Source organism: Oncorhynchus masou, chromosome 29 (genome assembly GCF_036934945.1).
Source record: "Oncorhynchus masou masou isolate Uvic2021 chromosome 29, UVic_Omas_1.1, whole genome shotgun sequence".
Lineage (NCBI taxonomy): Eukaryota > Metazoa > Chordata > Actinopteri > Salmoniformes > Salmonidae > Oncorhynchus > Oncorhynchus masou.
In genome coordinates, this window is record NC_088240.1 from 86804804 (window position 1) to 86826508 (window position 21705).

At 45.6% G+C, this 21705-nt stretch overlaps 2 protein-coding genes and 1 pseudogene across 2 annotated transcripts; all 3 read left to right on the forward strand.

Annotated features, from left to right (window-relative positions):
- The first annotated feature begins 1638 nt into the window (after nt 1-1638).
- On the forward strand, nt 1639-9266 carry smpd5 (sphingomyelin phosphodiesterase 5). The gene is given in 9 exon segments (XM_064946733.1): nt 1639-1854; nt 2716-3079; nt 3082-4004; nt 4447-4522; nt 5729-5869; nt 6113-6202; nt 6581-6644; nt 7026-7185; nt 8516-9266. Coding segments are annotated over 8 exon segments (1818 nt in total). The 5' UTR covers nt 1639-1854; nt 2716-2826; the 3' UTR covers nt 8627-9266.
- Nucleotides 9267-9615: 349 nt separating this feature from the next.
- malsu1 (mitochondrial assembly of ribosomal large subunit 1) lies at nt 9616-12192 on the forward strand. The gene is made up of 4 exons (XM_064946734.1): nt 9616-10016; nt 10516-10694; nt 10948-11029; nt 11538-12192. Exons 1-4 carry the CDS (start codon nt 9707-9709, stop codon nt 11696-11698), a joined length of 732 nt encoding a protein of 243 aa, XP_064802806.1. The 5' UTR covers nt 9616-9706; the 3' UTR covers nt 11699-12192.
- Nucleotides 12193-13643: 1451 nt separating this feature from the next.
- Nucleotides 13644-21705, forward strand: part of LOC135521355 (serine/threonine-protein kinase 31-like) — a 34921-nt pseudogene continuing 26859 nt past the window's right edge.

Here is a 21705-nt window from a genome sequence, read left to right on the forward strand (position 1 = left end):
CACAGCTCTGCATCTCTTCACACAACCTCCACAGATAGGACAGCTCTGCATCTCTTCACACACCCTCCGCAGACAGGACAGCTCTGCATCTCCTGCATTGGACCATTTCCTGGTTTAGCCTTTTTTTATTCATATTTTCCATTCACCTGGTTTGTTGGTTGGTTGCACTGAGGCTGGCTTTGTGAGTTACCTGACATCATATTTCCACATTTAAATGACAGACATGGAGAACCTGGACAGAATAAATACTTCCAGGGCTCTTTGGGCCATTTAAATGCATTTCAACAAAGAAAAAGCAGCCTGTTTAAGTCATGTATACACAACTCATTTTCATATACACTGAACAAAGTTTAAACAACATGTAAAATATTTGTCCCATGGTTCATGAGCTGAAATAAAAAATCCCAGACATTTGTCACACACACAAAAAGCTTATTTCTCTCAAATTTTGTGTACAAATTTAGTTTTCATCCCTGTTAGTGAGCATTTATCCTTTGCCAAGATAATCCAGCCACCTGACAGGTGTGTCATATCAAGAAGCTGATTAAACCGCATGATCATTACACAGATCCACCTTGTGCTGGGGACAATAAAAGGCCACTTTAAAATGAGCAGTTTTATCACACAACACAATGCCATAGATGTCTCCAGTTTTGAGACATGGTGACCTGCAGGAATGAACCACCAGAGCTGTTGCCAGAGACATGAATGTTCATTTCTCTGCCATATGCTGCCTCCAATGTCATTTCACAGTATTTGCCAGTACATCCAACCGGCCTCACATCCGCAGACTATGTGTAACCACGCCGGCCCATCCACATCCAGCTGCTTCACCTGCAGGATCGTCTGGGTGGTGGGTGCTGAGGAGTATTTCTGTCTGTCGTAAAGCCATTTTGTGGGGAAAAAACTAATTCTGATTGGCTGGGATTTGCTCCCCAGTGGGTGGGCCTGGCTGCCAAGGGGCGGGCCTATTCCTTCCAAGGCCCACCCCTAGCTGCACCCTGTCCAGTCATGTGAAATCCATACATTTGGGCCTAATTTATTATTATTATTATTTTAAATAATATGTTTATTATTTTACAATAAAAAATCAAATAAAAAAGACAGCAATACTAACAATGACATTCATTGTACTGTTGAATGGGAAGGCCAATTTAGAGGACAAAACAAAACTTAACTCACACATACACAAAATAAAACAAAATCCTATTAGGTGGTACATAAATATTGAGTGGAGTACAGCACAGAGTAGCAGCAGATCGTCAACCCAGTTATAAAGCGGGACTAGACCATTTATCCAGTATCGGCTGACATATTTTGGAAAACATTGAACTTCTATTGGAGGTATTGTATCGAATCTTTTCCATATGTATTACATTCCCTAAATCCCGTAACCACATTTCAAAGGTAGGGACAGTCTCCTAATTTATTTATTTCAATTGACTGATTTTCGAATATGAACAGTAACTCAGTAAAGTATTTGAAATATTTGTCTTTCAATATCTTAACGACCCTGGGTTTATAAACGCGAATCCGCGCTTAATAAACCCATAAACCCTTATGCTGTTTGTTTAAGGAAATATGTTCAGCTCATTTGCCATTTCAGACCAGCACGCACACGGTGGGAAATAAGCGGCATGCACGCGCAAACTGTCTAGACTGGAGTTGGCTGCTCCCCGCGCGGAACTAGTTTTATACTGGTCTCTGGAATCCTTGTCTTCTGTTCTATACAGGAATATTGAATGAAAAATATCCACAGCATAACAAGGCCAACTTAGCAGTAGCCATGCTTACATGTATTTAGACGGATAAATTCACACTTTATGAAGGAAGTGGACTCTTCTATACAGACAGGTAAGAATAAAGGTGCATTACTCATGTTAACGTTTGCTAACCAGGTAACCTATTTTTAGCTAGCTAGTAGCTAACATTAGTCCACGAACGTGTGGCTATGTAAATGTGTAAGACAAAATGGTCTTGTTCATGAATGATACATTGTGCATGTGAGCACCTGCTCCCTAGCCCAAATTAGTGAACATTTTCAAACTGGTTGAATTAGGCAGGTGACGTTAGTACTCCAAGTTAACGTTAGCTGGCTAGCTAGCTAACCACGCCAGAGAACAGCATTTGGGGCGAGTCGATCATTTCAAAGTAACAAGCACACACAACGAAAACTTGAGAAACAATCGATATCATATTCATTCATGACCGATGTTGGTTGGCATGACAGTGTCAGCAGAAATGCTGGCACTCAGGACGGGCGTCATTGTCGGAAAGTGTGGGTCTTTTTGGAGCCTTTGTGTGGACTATTTTGAACGTTGCATCGACCACTAGTTTTACACACTACACATCTGTCGCTATAGCGATTAGTGAATTCGTGCAGATGGTGACGTCTGGATTAACAGTAGTTTGAATAAAATACCCGTATATTCTTCTCCTCTTGCCCTCCTTTCCAACAATGTCTGTCTATCCACCAACCCAGCCCTTCATGTGCGCGCAGCCCAGTAAGCCAATGTAATCTGCCTTTCTACTCCAATTGATCCCGTGTACTATGACGCACCAGCTGTCGCCCAGCCCCATTGGGTTGATTCTGGTTTCCCTGACAACCATGCAACTTCAAGCACTATTGATTTACCTCACTAGTCGAACCAGGAAAGGTCTGAAAACACCCTCTACATGTCCTGTCTGTATGTTGTCTTCTATGTTTACTTCCAGTAGATTGCAGAGTCTCAGTCAGATGGTGAATAACCAGAGTGAGGTGAGCAGCTGGAAGCCCTGATGCCTGATCTCCCTATTTGTGTCCAGAGGTGACTGAAAGAGGGAGGCATGTCCCTGCGGGAGTCCCCATTCCCCAACAGCTTTGTGGAGGGCCTCCATGCAGTGAGCTGGGGTCTCATCCTGCCCTGCTTCTGGTTCCTGGACCGCCTCATTGCCGTCTGCATGTCCACCAGCCTGGAACGCACCCAGCGGCACGAGCAGGAGTGTTACCTTCACCCTCTCAAGGTGTTCTTTGGCTTCATCCTCTTCCTCGCCCTCTTCCTGGTCACGGCTCCCCTGGCCTTCCTGGGGTTCCTGCTTTGGGCCCCCTCCAGGCCGCCCGAAGGCCCTTCTCCTACCACCAGGAGCCCCCGTCGAGGCCAGCACCAGCCGAGGAGGGGGAGAGGAACCTGGGCTTTGAGGCAGGGGCCAACAAGGCCACTTTTGGTTTTGCTACTGCCAACCTGTGCCTATTGCCGGACGGCATCGCACGCTTCAACAACCTGGGGCACACGCAGCGCCGTGCCACCGCCATCGGTCGGAGCATCGTGCAGGGCGTGAACCGGCCACACATCCGCATCTTTGTGGACTCTCCCAGTAGCTGTGGCACCCTCAGCCCCTCCAGTAGCCTGCTCCCCGGCCCCTCCACCACCAGCCCTGCCTCATACGGCGCTACAGACCCAGCCTGCCAGCCACCACCCCAGGCCCATTCAGACGAGGACCAAGCTGACGGAGCGGTCCCAACAACGACGCCCCCCAAACCCAGTGACTCAAACTATGTGGTGTACGTGCCCTGTGACGACACTGAGGAGTCTTCCCACTCTCCCTCCCCCGTCATCAACACCAACCACAACTCCAACCAGCAGGACCGGAAGGGCCACAGGAACCCTCCGCGGGCCCTACGCACTCAGGGGGTCGCCCAGCGCGGTCAGGCTGGGCCAGACGACGTGCCCTGGGAGGTGTCTTCTCTCTTCCCGGCCAACGTGGACATCCTGTGTCTGGAGGAGGTGTTTGATAAGAGGGCAGCTGTGAAGCTGACCGAAACCCTGGGGCCCCTGTTCAACCACATACTGTATGATGTAGGGGTGTACGCCTGCCAGCCTCCCGGCAGCTGCTCCTCCTTTAAGTTCTTCAACAGCGGCCTGTTCCTGGCCAGCCGTTACCCAGTGCTGGAGGCCCAGTACCACTGCTTCCCTAACGCCCGGGGGGAGGACGCCCTGGCTGCTAAAGGCCTGCTCTCTGCCAAGGTACCACTCACCACACAGATCCTATTACACTACTAGAGAGGATGAAGTCAATAGGCTGATATTGGCAGCCATTTTGATTAGATTAAGGAGAAATACAGTTCTAATTTGTAATTCTATGCCACTCACTGTCATTATAGCTCTTGTCTTTTTCACCTCTCGCCTGCACTTTGGGTTTTTTTCTGCTTAAAATAGCTGTGATATGTGGTTGTTTTTTTCCTACTAACTTTAGTCTCTCTCTGGAGAAGAGTGTCTGTCTGAAATGACTAAAATGTAAATGTGGGTCATCTGGTTGCCATTAACGCTCCTACTGTATTGAGTTACTGTTGTCAGTTATTGTAATGATAACGTCCGCTCCATTTTACCATGGGTCAAACAATAACATCATCAACAAGAACGCAGTTCATACCCAGTAGGTGAAGTAATGGTTTGTGGGTGTTCCCAGGTGCTAGTTGGCCAGAATCAGAAAGAGAAGAAGCTGGTTGGATATTTTAACTGCACACACCTCCATGCACCTGAAGGCAAGTCATCTTCATTCATTTTTTAACTTAATCCAAAATGGCCTCCTCTTCTCTATTTACAGCACAACTTCTCACATAGCTCATTGTAATTTAGCTACTACTGTACATTGCATTGTAGTTACACTGTTTATGCACCCTGAGGAAGGCACAGTGATGCCGAAATACCCATTAAATTGCTGGGAGATTATACATGGAGTGTGTGACTTTCTTTATTTTGATAGTTTATAATTTATTTGTCGTTAGTCAGCACCTCCACACAAACTATTATTCTGGGTGTGCACCAGCTCATGTTGTTTTATCTACACTGTTTATGCACACCACACATTTATATACTGGAATCCTGACATAGCTCACTGTAATATACAGTGTCTACTGCTGTACATATCTCTCTTAGTATATATTTTTTATGTGTGTATATATGCACAGATTGCATTTGTTTTATGATAGTGTTATGTTTAGGTTCTGAACAAGAACTCAAACAGACGACTAAAGAAAAGCTCAAGCCACGTTTATTCAACCCACTGGGTGCCTCCGCTGCAAGCACAACATACAAGTACATATCTATACCTTCTGACTAGGCGTCACCTCCTTTTATGACTAAGATAAACAATCTGTTGCTAGGCAGGAACTCAATCTGTTCCTCTTACTGGTGTTGTCATGGCCCTGCATGAGTCTAGAACCTTCATTACAGCGTGGAAGTGTGTGAGATAGGACTGTAGTTAGCTCGTCTCCAGAGATTTATTTTCTCTTCAACTGTTCACCCTTATTGAGTTCCACATCCCTCCTGGTCCTAGTTCCACAGCAACTGCCTTCGAAATATTACTATTCAGCAATAACATGTTTAAACAGACAAACTTTCTGTACTTCCCATTGTCTTGAACCCTAACATACAGGTCTTTTATACATGTCAAGTAATCAATAAGGTCTAATGTGGTGACCGGAATAAGTATATTTCAAGCCAGAATCTGACAGTTAATTGGTTTTTGTCTTAAATTTGTTTTGTTATTTGTGTACTTGTTTGACATTTGACTGCCCTGTTAAAAGCTAGTAGCACAAGCATTTCACTGCACCCGCCGTAACATCTGCTTAACCCTGTACGTGACCAATACACTTTGATTTGGGACACGGTAATTATCTGTCCAGCACCAGTCTGTCTCTGCTTGTATTGTAGTGGTTGAGAACTGTGTCCTGTGATTGGCTGAGCAGGTGAAGGGGAGATCCGCTGTGAGCAGCTCAACATGCTCACCAAGTGGATCCAGGAGTTCCAGGTGACCAATAGCAAACCTGATGAGGTGGTCGTGTTTGACGTGCTTTCTGGGGATTTCAACTTCGACAACTGCTCACCTGGTACGTTTACGTCCCAAATTGAATCCTATTCTCTATACAGTGCACTACTTTTGATGAGAGCCCTATGGGCCTTGGTCAAATGTAGTACACTATATAGAATAGGGTGTCATTTTTGGATATCTTTCTGTCTATGTACAGAGTACACTGGCTCTGCATGCAGTTTGTCTTCTATAGATGGGTATCTGTGTGGGCTTGATGTCGTTCAACATTGTTCCATGTTTCTGTGTGTTTGTCCTTGGTCAGATGACAGTCTAGAACAGAAGCACAGTCTGTTTGAGGAGTACAGAGACCCCTGTAGGGCCGGGCCGGGCCAGGAGAAGCCCTGGGTCATTGGTGAGTTGGACTGTTGCACTATCTTTATACTGCGTCCCAAATGGCATCCTATTCCCTATACAGTACTACATTTGACCAGGGCCCGTAGGTAAGTAGTGTACTATTTAGAAATAGGGTGCCATTTGGGATACATAGCTGACATACAGGCCTACCAGTCATTAGGAACAATCAAACATTCCTTGATGTCTTGTGCACATTTATGTGACATGAATAATGTTTTGAACCTCTTGTATAGTCAGTCTCCTGTACAGGCCCCAGCCCATGTTTAACTATATTGTCAGTTGTTTTATGTCTTGTAAGGTTGTTTATTTGATCTTGTTTTTTTAACAAGGCACATCTGTGGAAATTAAGAACTTTTTCTTATGTTATATCGTTCAGGCACTTTGCTGGAACAGCCGACTCTGTATCATGAGGATGTAAGGACCCCAGAGAATCTTCAAAGGTATGCTATCCCTCAGACTGCATTCACTGGATGTAGACAATGTGCCCCTGGTCAAAACAACGTAGCGCACTACAACACATTGAAACCACTGGCCACTTTAATAATGTTTACATCTTTATATACTGTATTCTATCCTATTCTACTGTATCTTAGTCTGTCGCTCTGACATTGCTCGTCCAACTATTTATATTTGTAATTACTTTACTTTGTGTATGTTAGATATTACTACACTGTTGGAGCTAGAAACACAAGCATTTCGCTACGAACCGCAATAACATCTGCTAAACACGCGTATGCGACCAATTAAAATCTGATTTGATATGGAATAAGGTGTCGTTTGGGACATGTCCTAAGTTCCCCTGATCCCTTCCCTGTCTCTAGGACCCTGGAGAGAGAGGAGTTGAGGAGGCAGTACATCGCCTCTCCTGTGGCCCTGGAAGGCTGTCCCATGGTCTACCCTGAGTTGGGTCAGCCCTGGGTGGGGCGCCGCATCGACTACATCCTCTACAGAGAGAGCTCCATCTCCAAGCACTGCCGAACTGTAAGTGTTTCCATACTTCTCCCCTCTCTGGTTCGCTGGCTAGGTTAGCTAACATGAGCTAGCGATCAGATACCTGCCATCTCATTCAGCTGTATAGAAGAGTCCACTTCCTTCATGTTCTCCTCTCCACACTCCTGACCTCCACCTGTGTTATTGAAATGATTGCTTGGAACACCACGAGGATGTGTTCTAGGAAAGACAACAGCGTGTGTCTGGCTGGCTGGCTGCAGGCGTCACAACAGCGTGTGTCTGGCTGGCTGGCTGCAGGCGTCACAACAGCGTGTGTCTGGCTGGCTGGCTGCAGGCGTCACAACAGCGTGTGTCTGTCTGGCTGGCTGGCTGCAAGCGTCACAACAGCGTGTGTCTGTCTGGCTGGCTGGCTGCAAGCGTCACAACAGCGTGTGTCTGTCTGGCTGGCTGGCTGCAGGCGTCACAACAGCGTGTGTCTGTCTGGCTGGCTGGCTGCAGGCGTCACAACAGCGTGTGTCTGGCTGGCTGGCTGGCTGCACTGGCTGGCTGGCTGCAGGCAGCGTGTGTGGCTGGCTGGCTGCAGGCGTCACAACAGCGTGGCTGGCTGGCTGGCTGGCTGACTGGCTGGCTGCAGGCGTCACAACAGCGTGTGTCTGACTGGCTGGCTGCAGGCGTCAGCGTGTGTCTGGCTGGCTGGCTGCAACAGCGTGTGTCTGGCTGGCTGGCTGCAGGCGTCACAACAGCGTGTGTCTGGCTGGCTGGCTGGCTGCAGGCGTCACAACAGCGTGTGTCTGGCTGGCTGGCTGCAGGCGTCACAACAGCGTGTGTCTGACTGGCTGGCTGCAGGCGTCACAACAGCGTGTGTCTGGCTGGCTGCAGGTGTCACAACAGCGTGTGGCTGACTGGCTGGCTGGCTGGCTGGCTGCAGGCGTCACAACAGCGTGTGTCTGACTGGCTGGCTGCAGGCGTCACAACAGCGTGTGTCTGGCTGGCTGGCTGCAGGTCTCACAACAGCGTGTGTCTGACTGGCTGGCTGCAGGCATCACAACAGCGTGTGTCTGACTGGCTGGCTGCAGGCGTCACAACAGCGTGTGTCTGACTGGCTGGCTGCAGGCGTCACAACAGCGTGTGTCTGACTGGCTGGCTGCAGGCGTCACAACAGCGTGTGTCTGGCTGGCTGGCTGGCTGCAGTCACAACAGCGTGTGTCTGACTGGCTGGCTGCAGGCGTCACAACAGCGTCTGGCTGGCTGCAGGTGTCACAACAGCGTGTGTCTGGCTGGCTGGCTGCAGGCGTCACAACAGCGTGTGGGTCTATTATTAATTCTGGTGTTATTGCATTCTTTTCTTTCTCTTCTATAGGAAATTGAGGAGTTCACCTTTGTGACCCAGCTTGCTGGCCTTACTGACCACATTCCAGTGGGCCTGAGGCTCAATGTGTTCCTGGACTCAGACACTGCCCAGTCCGAATGAGTGACAACCCAAGCCTGAATCCATTTGGGGATAAGGGAAAGATATGTACTTCATTCCAAATGGCACACTATTCCCTATATAGTGCACTACTTTTGACCAAAGTCCTATGGGTGCCGTTTGGGATGCAGGCATCTACTATGCACCACACACACCACACGGGTACAACAATTACAAAGTAAACAGACCAATGAAAAATGCCAAGGGGTTATGTCGGGGGTGAGCTGGCCTGTATCCTCAGTCGGAGAGATGGAATGGGCATCCCAAATGGCACCCTATTCCCTATCTAGAGATGGTAAGGCATCCCACATGACTCCCTATATAGTGCACTACATTTGTCAGAGCCCTATGGGGAATAAGGTACAGTTTTGGACAATACCATTGTCTGGTGGCTGCTGGATTAAAACCAATATTGATTTTCTGGTGCTGCATACCAAGACCAAATCTAAGCTGAATAATGACATGACTCACTGAGTTACATACATATGTATGTATGTGGGCCTATTCAGGTCAGGGGCATTGGTAACTCACTTTTATACAGTCAAACTTACTTTTGGTAAATTGTTGGTACCAGAAATATTTTCTATTTTTTCACTCTGATTTCACGATAATGCCTGAGGAAAATAAATGATCACTGAAATGCACCAAATGTTTGAGTCTCTTACTGATTACAAGGGTGGTTAAAAACATATTTGAAGAATATTTGCTGTGTGGAGGGGGTGGTGAAACAGATTAAACCAAAAACAGTAACACAGTTTGATAAATATGGATGCATTCTGAAACCTTTATAAGAAGTTGATTGTAATGGCTTTAGAGAGCGATTAAATATTTAAATATGTTTTATAGCTGAAACGAGCGCAATATGATTTGGTGTGCTTCTTCACAAAGTCCCACTCCTGTACATTAGGCGGCGGTAAAGCGCATCCAGGAGGAGTACTGTACGGAAGGAAGCGTAAACAGCGAAGAAACCACCTCAACCAATCAGAGTCCTGGATTCAGAAACACTTCCTGTTTCTAGACAGTCCTCTGAAAAACAAACCAAAATTACATGCGTTTTGATGGCAATGACACGATAGCTAAATCATGTATGTACTACATTGTTCTAGGCAATTTGTCTCTCAGATACTTTCACATAATGTTCTTCGAGGGTATACTGGTGTCGTTAGAGGTGCGTGTTTAATTTCAAAAGCGCGACGCAGCACAACATTTTTGTATCGACGTTATACATGTCTTGCCTCTCAACAATTGCATCCACATCTCTCTGCATTTTACAACGGTATTAGACGATATTACGCCGATTTACATAATGAAGAGAATGTTTTGAAGTCGGACAGCCCTGGCAAGCTTCTGGCACAACAAGATGAATATGAGATGCAGAGTGACTCAAGCCAAAGTAAGTAGAACTAAAATCGACTCAGACAACTAGCTAGCTAACGTTAGTAGTGTGAGTAACGTTACATGGTTACAAGGCACCCAATTCAATTATAAAGTCACACTATCTGATATAGCTAAGCGCCATACCTGCCTCTTCGTGTTAAAATTCGTTACGTATTTTTTCGAAATTACAGGCTTGTGCATGACACTTTTCTGTAGACCAATTATAAAGCTTCATATAGGGATAACTGTCGGAGTTTACTCACCTCCAAAACATTATACTATAAATACCAGCAAAAAATAAATGCATCTCCTTTTCCATTCCACAGAAATCAGTTATAGTCAATATTTAGCTTGAATCCTTCCAAAACATGTTTCACAGGATAGATTCTATGTAACATTTTAAACGAAACTTCCTTGACTTTGTTACTGATACAATACACCCAGGCTAGTGTATTACGAATGAACATACTGAAGGACTGTTTAGTGTGATGATCCTCCCTCTCCCCTTGCTGTAGGAAACCTGCAGGAGGACTTTAACATCGACGTGTTGGTGTCCCTGCTCCGCCAGGAGAATGCAGCAGACATCTGTGTCATCAAGGTGCCTGAGGACATCAAGTACACAGACTACTTCATCGTTGTCAGCGGGTCCTCCACAAGACACCTCCGTGCCATGGCCCTCTACGCCATTAAAGTGGTAATTCCTTTATTGGATCAATTGTAGGTTTGCAAAATCCAGGTAACATTCCCCAAATTACCAGGTTTTCCAGAAATCCTGGTAGGAAGAATCACAGAATCCGAAGGGATAAGCAGGAAACCTGGGAATTTCCGGAAAAGTTACTGACATTTTGCAACATGTGAATAATGGTGCTGCTGGTCAAAGCTGTGCAGAAAACGCCATGTACATTTGGCACCACTGTGTTGTAATACATGTTTCATATTTTTGTCAGTACAAATATATGAAGAAAGACGGGGACCCACATGCCAAGATTGAGGGAAAGGATGCAGAAGACTGGATGTGCATTGACTTTGGTATGTTTGATGATCTGCTCCTGGCTGTGGATTATAGTACATGACGATTAGAATCATTTACTGAAACAACACACTGGTGGTCTCTAGAAATATTACACTGATATATTTTCTCAGGATGTGTGTAACCGATGTGAAATGGCTAGCTAGTTAGCGGTGGTGCGCGCTAATAGCGTTTCAATCGGTGACGTCACTCGCTCTGAGGCCATGTAGTAGTTGTTCCCCTTGCTCTGCTAGGGCCGTGGCTTTTGTGGCGCGATGGGTAATGATGCTTCGTGGGTGACTTTTGTTGTCTGTGTGCAGATTGTCCTGGTTCGAGCCCAGGTAGGGGTGAGGAGAGGGACGGAAGCTATACATGGGTAATAAGGTGAAAATGTCAATGTCTTACTTGCTAATCCCATTGCTGTCGTCTGTCTCCTCTTTGTCTCCTCTCTCTCTCTCTGTCTCCTCTCTGTCCACCTTCTCTCTCCCCTTCTCTGTCTCCCTCTCTCTCTTGCTCTCTCTCCTGTAGGAAGGATGGTGGTCCACTTCATGCTACCAGAGACCAGAGAGGTGTATGAACTGGAGAAGCTGTGGACACTACGTTCTCTTGATGAACAGTTGAGCTCCATCCCTGTTGAGACGCTCCCAGAGGACTTCATATATGGAGCCGATGTCAATGTCACCAAGTGACTCAAAAATGAAAGAACTGTTGAAACTGGAGTGTTATTTATTGAAAAGAAGAGACACTGAGTCTACTTCCTAAATGGTACCCTATTCCCTTTATAGTGCACTACCTTTGAACGGAGTCCTATTGGCCCTGGTCAAAAGTAGTGCACTATGTAGAGAAAAGCCATGTCCATTTGGGCTCATTTCAAATGTTGAAAACTGCCGTTACTGGTTGAATTCAGCCTGTAAATTTGTCCTCTAAGTTGTCCTCTAAGCTTTGATCTTTGTTACCATTATAAACCAGTCTGCTATGCAGACTAGATGACACAAGAAGATGTGTCTTACAATCATGGTTGTTAGTGTTTGCACTGGAATGTAGCTAGGGGTTAAGGGTGTTTTTGTGTGTTTTGAGATGTATTGATGTGATGGGGAGGGGGATTCAGTGAACAATGGTTGTTTGGGCATTTCATCAGAAGACTACATTTTATTAAAGATTTCATAAAATCCTTTTCATAAGATATTGTATTGTTCATGATGACTCCTGGCTAAATCATACATTATTACATTCAGTAGATGGTAACAGTGACATCTGGTGCAGAGTTGGTATATAAACAACAGAACAATTGTTTGTTGGCTATAGTCTGTGTATAAAGCTAAACAAAATATGGTCTTGTGCAGCTCCTTGTAACTTAAGAACGATCAGTGGTGGAAAAAGTACCCAATTTTCAAACTTGAGTAAGAGTAAGGATACCCTAAGAAAAAAATACTCAAATAAAAGTTAGTCACTCAGTAAAATACTACTTGAGTAAAAATATAAAGAATTACATTTCTTATATAAAGAACTTAAGGTGAATTCACCAATTTGTAAGTCGCTCTGGATAAGAGCGTCTGCCAAATGACTTAAATGTAAATGTTGTGTTTTTTAATTTACGGAAAGCCAGGGGCTTGGTCCAACACTCAGACATTATTATACAAACAAAGCATGTGTTTAGTTAGTCCGCCAGATCAGAGGCAGTAGGGATGACCAGGGATGTTCTCTTGATAAGTGTGAGAATTCGACAATTTTCCTGTCCTGCTAAGCATTCAAAACATAATGAGTACTTTTGGGTGTCATGGAAAATGTATGGAGTAAAAAGTACATTTTCTTTAGGAATGTAGGGAAGTAAAAGTTGTCAAAATGATCATTAGTAAAGTAAAGACACCCCCTAAAAAACAACTTAAGCAGTAAGTTCAAGTATTTTTACTTAAGTACTTAACACCACAAAAAAACAACTATCATGTTTTATAACAAACGTACCTTTATTTACACAGTATGATGTATTCAATATTCAACTATTATAAACTGGGTTGTTTGAGCCCTGAATCCAGATTGGCTGACAGCCGTAGTATATCAGACCCTATACCACGGGTATGACAAAACATGTATTTTTACTGCTCTAATTACGTTGGTAACCAGTTTATAATAGCAATAAGGCACCTCGGGAGTTTGTTGTATATGGCTACTATTCCACGGCTACGGGCTGTATCCAGGCACTCCGCGTTGCGTCAGGTTTAAGAACAGCCCTTGGCCGTGGTATATTGGCAATATACCACACCCCCTCGTGCCTTATCGCTTTAATATGTACTACACATTATTTACACCTGCTAAGAGACCCACTGTAGAGTATCACAGAAAAAATGTGTCTTCGAGGGGCCGGTTTTTCCTTGAACCGCTTGACCTCAGCATGAGGTGTATACATTTCTTTCGTTTACAGAAGACCCATATCAAGACCCAAACAGGTGACATTATTAGGTTGACCTACTGTAATTAAAAATAATGTTTGTCTGTTTCCACGGTAACTTCATGGACAACATCTGTTTTTGAGAACAAATTATTTCTCCAAAAACTTGAATTTATAAATGGATAGATTTCACGTTGGCCGAGCCAGGGAGCCGTAGCCATGCATTCTAGCGCATTATCATGTTGTGTTTTTACATCACAGCCAATCAACCTATAAACATAGACCAATGAATGATGGACGGTGAGAAAAGTGAGTATTTTTTTTGTCGTCTAAATATTTATATAACTATCCACTTAATTATGAAAAATATCCTTCGCGTATTAATACTGGTTTCATTTAATTTTAGTGGAGCTTGTTGGTGTAACACACGTTTTGGACGCCATCACGTTTTGGGCACAGGTAGCTAACTGCACGTAACACATACCACTATTCAATTAATTAACGTTAGAACTTTGGTTGAACATTTCACCTGCTGATTGATCCGTTTGATTTTACACAAGAACACCAAAGAAATGTAACCCAAACATGTACACAGTAAACTCCCATCTGTTTGTTTGTTATGTGTTGTAGAATGTCAAGGACGATCAAGCCATTGAAAACATAAGAAAAGCCTTGGCAGACAAATGCCCAACAGCCCCAAGGGTACTTGGAACTCCCAGTCCTCAGAAGGTAAAGGTAGAACCTAGACTTGGAGTGATGGAGAAGAGAGAAACCATTATCATTGGCTTCATACATTGCCTTTATCTTGTGTTTGCATCTAGATTTATGGGGCAGTCTTCTCTGAGGACAACTGTTGGTACAGGTGCAAGGTTCTGCAGCAGACTGATAATGTGAGTCAATGAGTGTGTGGATACTACCCATATGGCACCCTATTCCCTAATAAAGTGCACTACTTTTGACCAGAGCCCTATGGGGAATTTGGGACACGCTGACCATCTCGCTGTCTGGAAAAGCGTGAGGGTGATGTGAGGGTGCTGTGAGGGTGATGTGAGGGTGATGTGAGGGTGATGTGAGGGTGCTTATCAATGTATCATTGTGGTTCATATCTTCATTCTGACACACATGATCTGAGGCTGTGCTGATGAGATCCTGGTATGGAAGTTAAGTGGTTAGACATGTAATAGATTTAGACAGATTTGGAATTGCAGCTGGTGTGTAAACCCCCCCCCACAATAACACTGCAGGCTGTTGTTTACGTGAGGAGGCTGGCTGTGGTGATGACTGGCGTGAGGAGGCTGGCTGTGGTGATGACTGACGTGAGGAGGCTGGCTGTGGTGATGACTGGCGTGAGGAGGCTGGCTGTGGTGATGACTGGCGTGAGGAGGCTGGCTGTGGTGATGACTGACGTGAGGAGGCTGGCTGTGTTGATGACTGACGTTGACGTGAGGAGGCTGGCTGTGGTGATGACTGGCGTGAGGAGGCTGGCTGTGGTGATGACTGACGTGAGGAGGCTGGCTGTGGTGATGACTGGCGTGAGGAGGCTGGCTGTGGTGCTGGCTGTGGTGATGACTGGCGTGAGGAGGCTGGCTGTGGTGATGACTGGCGTGAGGAGGCTGGCTGTGTTGATGACTGGCGTGAGGAGGCTGGCTGTGGTGATGACTGGCGTGAGGAGGCTGGCTGTGGTGATGACTGGCGTGAGGAGGCTGGCTGTGGTGATGACTGACGTGAGGAGGCTGGCTGTGGTGATGACTGGCGTGAGGAGGCTGTGGTGATGACTGGCGTGAGGAGGCTGTGGTGATGACTGGCGTGAGGAGGCTGTGGTGATGACTGGCGTGAGGAGGCTGGCTGTGGTGATGACTGGCGTGAGGAGGCTGGCTGTGGTGATGACTGGCGTGAGGAGGCTGGCTGTGGTGATGACTGACGTGAGGAGGCTGGCTGTGTTGATGACTGACGTGAGGAGGCTGGCTGTGTTGATGACTGACGTGAGGAGGCTGGCTGTGGTGATGACTGGCGTGAGGAGGCTGGCTGTGGTGATGACTGACGTGAGGAGGCTGGCTGTGGTGATGACTGGCGTGAGGAGGCTGGCTGTGGTGCTGGCTGTGGTGATGACTGGCGTGAGGAGGCTGGCTGTGGTGATGACTGGCGTGAGGAGGCTGGCTGTGTTGATGACTGGCGTGAGGAGGCTGGCTGTGGTGATGACTGGCGTGAGGAGGCTGGCTGTGGTGATGACTGGCGTGAGGAGGCTGGCTGTGGTGATGACTGACGTGAGGAGGCTGGCTGTGGTGATGACTGTGAGGAGGCTGATGACTGGCGTGAGGAGGCTGTGGTGATGACTGGCGTGAGGAGGCTGGCTGTGGTGATGACTGGCGTGAGGAGGCTGGCTGTGGTGATGACTGGCGTGAGGAGGCTGGCTGTGGTGATGACTGGCGTGAGGAGGCTGGCTGTGGTGATGACTGGCGTGAGGAGGCTGGCTGTGGTGATGACTGACGTGAGGAGGCTGGCTGTGGTGCTGACTGATTATGTATCCAACTTGTCTTTAAAATAATTTTGTTTCCAAATGGCACCCTATTCCCTATAGTGCACTACTTATCCCTATAGGCCCTGGTCAAAAGTAGTGCATTTATGTAGGGAATAGGATGTCATTTGGGATGCTGCCTGACATTCCAATCTCCATCTTGTGTCCAGTTTCACGTGTCCTACATTGACTATGGGAACACAGAGTTTGTCAGTCGGTCAGCTCTGGTGGAGCTGCCAGCGGATCTACTGGCACCTTGTCTGGCCAAGAAGTACAAGTTCCAGGGCTTCAATGTGTCCACTGACCAAGACTCAGCACATTTCCTGCAGGTACTCTGTTCCTCTCCATGTGCTGTCATTAATGTCTATGTGGAAATATGGCAGGTCCCCCACGCAAAATAGGATTCTTATCTTAAGGGTTAGTGTTTAGTATTTGGTGTCATATATGTGTGAATGGGTTGACACATTGTGATGTATTTTCAGTAGAGTCCTTCTACTCACAAAATGTGCATTGTCTTGTTTTGCTCTTTAGGGAAAGGCCTTCCTTCAGAATCTGATCTATGGGAAGAAGGTCCGCATCCAGAAGAAGTCTGTCTGCTTGGACGGGACCGTCCTGGTCCAGGCCTTTCAGGGAAACCTGGACATCGGTGAAGAGGTCCTCAAACAAACCTCTGTCTGTTATGTCCTGTAAGGAGTTTTTATGACTCAAGGCACATCTTGAAAACTGACAATAAAATGCTCTCTTAGGTTTTGAAGATGAAGTTTGCCAAGTTCACCCTCCCGGGGAGTAACCGTGAGGGCCCCATGTCTGTGCGGGCCCTGCAGGAGTCCCATTGCCCGTGGCCTCAGCGGGTGTTGGATTGGCCTGGCCCCCAGGGGGATGGGGACATGCCTGGCTCTACAGTCTGCATGCCCAAACTACGGCCTGCTTTCCCCGACCAGAGTCCCCTTTCAATGAAGTAAGATACCTGTCTGTCTGTTCTGCTGGGATAATGAAGTAAGATACCTGTCTGTCTGTTCCGCTGGGATAATGAAGTAAGATACCTGTCTGTCTGTTCTGCTGGGATAATGAAGTAAGATACCCATCTGTCTGTTCTGCTGGGATAATGAAGTAAGATACTTGTCTGTCTGTTCTGCTGGGATAATGAAGTAAGATACCTGTCTGTCTGTTCTGCTGGGATAATGAAGTAAGATACCTGTCTGTCTGTTCCGCTGGGATAATGAAGTAAGATACCTGTCTGTCTGTTCCGCTGGGATAATGAAGTAAGATGTCTGTCTGTTCCGCTGGGATAATGAAGTAAGATACCTGTCTGTTCTGCTGGGATAATGAAGTAAGATACCTGTCTGTCTGTTCTGCTGGGATAATGAAGTAAGATACTTGTCTGTCTGTTCTGCTGGGATAATGAAGTAAGATACCTGTCTGTTCCTCTGGGATAATGAAGTAAGACACCCATCTGTCTGTTCCTCTGGGATAATGAAGTAAGACACCCATCTGTCTGTTCCGCTGGGATAATGAAGTAAGATACCTGTCTGTCTGTTCCGCTGGGATAATGAAGTAAGATACCTGTCTGTCTGTTCTGCTGGGATAATGAAGTAAGATACCTGTCTGTCTGTTCCTCTGGGATAATGAAGTAAGATACTTGTCTGTCTGTTCTGCTGGGATAATGAAGTAAGATACCTGTCTGTCTGTTCTGCTGGGATAATGAAGTAAGATACCTGTCTATCTGTTCTGCTGGGATAATGAAGTAAGATACCTGTCTGTCCGTTCTGCTGGGATAATGAAGTAAGATACCTGTCTGTTCCTCTGGGATAATGAAGTAAGACACCCATCTGTCTGTCCGTTCTGCTGGGATAATGAAGTAAGATACCTGTCTGTTCCTCTGGGATAATGAAGTAAGACACCCATCTGTCTGTCCGTTCTGCTGGGATAATGATGTAAGATACCTGTCTGTTCCTCTGGGATAATGAAGTAAGACACCTGTCTGTCCGTTCTGCTGGGATAATGAAGTAAGATACCTGTCTGTCTGTTCTGCTGGGATAATGAAGTAAGATACCTGTCTGTCCGTTCTGCTGGGATAATGAAGTAAGACACCCATCTGTCTGTTCTGCTGGGATAATGAAGTAAGACACCCATCTGTCTGTTCTGCTGGGATAATGAAGTAAGATACCTGTCTGTCTGTTCCGCTGGGATAATGAAGTAAGACACCTGTCTGTCTGTTCCGCTGGGATAATGAAGTAAGATACCTGTCTGTCTGTTCTGCTGGGATAATGAAGTAAGATACCTGTCTGTCCGTTCTGCTGGGATAATGAAGTAAGATACCTGTTCTACTGGGATAATGAAGTAAGATACCTGTTCTACTGGGATAATGAAGATACCTGTTCTGCTGGGATAATGAAGTAAGACACCCATCTGTCTGTTCCGCTGGGATAATGAAGTAAGATACCTGTCTGTCTGTTCCGCTGGGATAATGAAGTAAGATACCCATCTGTCTGTTCCGCTGGGATAATGAAGTAAGATACCTGTCTGTCTGTTCCTCTGGGATAATGAAGTAAGATACCTGTCTGTCTAGGACTGTGTTTTCTGTCTGTTCCTCTGGGATCCCAAGGACTGGAAATGTTTTGTTCCAGCCCAGCACTAGCACAGCTGATTCAACTAATGAAGAGCTTTGCAAGTAGTTGAATCAGGGGTGTTCGCAGTGGCCCATACTTCGACCTTTTCACTTGAAATTACTAACCCTGTGCTGTGAATGGTATTGGGAGATCGGGCTGCCTTCTGAGAATCCGTAGGCGAGCGAGTAAACTCCCACTTCCTTCCGTTCTACTTGCTAACACGCAATCATTGGAAAATTAAAATTAATTTTCGATTATCCTACCAACATTAAGAACTGTAATATCTTATGTTTCACCGAGTCGTGGCTAAACGAAGACACGGATAATATAGAGCTGGCGAGATTTTCCATGCAATGTTTAATATTAAAGGAGTCTCGAGGTATTGCTTGCCTGAAGTAGAGTACCTTATGATATGCTGTAGACCACACTATCTACCAAGAGAGTTCTCATCTATATTATTCGTAGCCGTCTATTTACCACCACAGACCGATGCTGGCACTAAGACCGCACTCAACCAACTCTATAAGGCCATAAGCAAACAAGAAAATGCTCGTCCAGAAGTGGCGCTCCTAGTGGTCGGGGACTTTAATGCAGGCAAACTTAAATCTGTTTTACCACATTTTTACCAGTCACATGTGCAACTAGAGGGAAAAAAACTAGACCACCTTTACTCCACACACAGAGATGCATACAAAGCTCTCCCCTGCCCTCCATGTGGCAAAACTGACCGTAATTATTTCCTCCTGATTCCTGCTGACAAGCAAAAAATGAAATTGGGAAGTACAAGTGACTCGCTCACTACGGAAGTGGTCAGATGACATGGATGCTACTATACAGGACTGTTTCGCTAGCACAGACTGGAATATGTTCCCAGATTCCTCCGATGGCATTGAGGATTACACCACATCAGTCATTGGCTTCATCAATAAGTGCATCAATGACATCGTCCCCACGGTGACCGTACGTACATACCCCAACCAGAATCCGGACTAATCCGGACGCTTATAAGAAATCCCGCTATGCCCTCAGATGAACCATCAAATGAGCAAAGCGTCAATACAGGATTAAAATTGAATCCTACTACACTGGCTCTGACACTCGTCGCATGTGGCAGGGCTTGAAAACTATTGCGGACTACAAAGGGAAACCCAGACGTGAGCTGCCCAGTGACGCGAGCCTACCAGATGAGAGAAATTCCTTTTATGTTCACTTTGAAGCAAGCAGCACTGAAGCATGCACGAGAGCACAAGCTGTTCTGGATGAGTGTGTGATAACGCTCTCTGTAGCCGATGTGAGCAAGACCTTTAAACAGGTCAACATTCACAAAGCTGCGGGGCCAGATGGATTACCAGGACGTGTACTCAAAGTATGTGCGGACCAACTGGCACGAGTCTTCACTGACATTTTCAACCTCTCCCAGACTGAGTCTGTAATCCCTACATGTTTCAAGCAGACCACCATAGTCTCTGTGCCTAAGGAAGCGAAGGTAACCTGCCTAAATGAATACCGCCCCGTAGCCATGAAGTGATTTGAAGGCTGGTCATAGCTCACATCAACAGCATCCTCCCGGATACCCTAGACCAGGTATTCCCAAACTGGGGTACGTACGCGCAATGCCGTTGGGAGTACGACATATAACAATGCGATTCACTTATTTATTTATTTTATTTGTATTCACATTTACAACAGTGAGGTTTTTTTTCTCAACTGGAGTATTCTTCATTCACTGCCAAAAAAATCAAATGAAACCATAGTGTTCAGCAAAATAACACAATGTCAAATACAGGTAGCCTAGTCAAATAATTAACATCCATTCACATTAACCATTACTCTCTCGCGGGAATTCCACTCACAGTCCGTATTTAGCCAAACGTAGCTGCTGCTCATTCTGTTTGTGTGAAAATTGATTAATGGTTAAAAAAAAGTAATGCCCGCGTCCATAGACGCATACCAGCTAGTAGTACTGCTACTACCAGCAGTACTACACTTGCACCTGTTGACGACACAAGTTGTTCCACGAGCACATCCAATGCTAGCATCAATAATTCCACATTTGTTGTTAGCCCAGCTAGCGTGGGCACTGACCGTTGTGAATCTGATGCAGCTGAAGAGCTACTGCCTCCTGACCCGGGAAGGCACCGAACAACAGACAGGGACGTTGTACCATTGAAGAGGCACAAATATGATGAGAACTACGTTGATTTGGGGTTCACTTATATTGTGAGTAGTGCCTTTCCTCAACCACAGTACTTTTGCACATATAAACACACTATCTCACAACTCAATGAAACCTTCACTCTTGTGCAGACATTTAGAAACAAAACATACCAATTTGAAAAATAAGCCAAAGGAATTTTTGGAGCGAGAATTAAGACTACTTTTGAGTAGTGAGACATGTATAAAAGCAACAGATACCATTTAACCTCTCTGGGCAACCCGACGCGCTAGCGTCCCACCTTGCCAACAATAAATGCAAATGCGCTATGCCAAATGCTAATAGCACTCGTTAAAACTCAAACTTTCATTAAAACACACATGCAGGGTACTCAATTGAAGCTACACTCGTTGTGAATCTAGCCAACAAGTTAGATTTTTAAAATTATTTTCGGCGAAAGCATGAGAAGCTATTATCTGATAGCATGCAACACCCCGAAATACCTGAAGGGGACGTAAACAAAATAATTAGCGTAGCCGGTGCTACACAAAACGCAGAAATAAAATATAAAACATTCATTACCTTTGACGAGCTTCTTTGTTGGCACTCCTATATGTCCCATAAACATCACAATTGGGTCTTTTTTTTCTCGATTAAATCGGTCCTTGTATACCCAAAATGTCCATTTATGAAGACTGTGTGATCCAGGAAAAACAGTTTCTAAACGCAGCGTTATTTTTTTAAATTAAAGAAGTTGCCTATAAACTTTGACAAAACACTTCAAACTACTTCTGTAATCCAACTTTAGGTATTAGTAAACGTTAATAAACGATCAAATTGATCACGGAGCGATCTGTATTCAATAGGAGCAAGTTTGGAAAACGTAGTCCACTTTCCCCCTTCCATTTCTTCCTGCTGTGTACCCGACGAGAGGATGTGCCTATTACTCATATGACCAAGTATTTACCTGCATAGAATTCACAACACTGGCGACATCGTGTGGAAGCTGTAGGAACTGTAAGCCGGTCGCT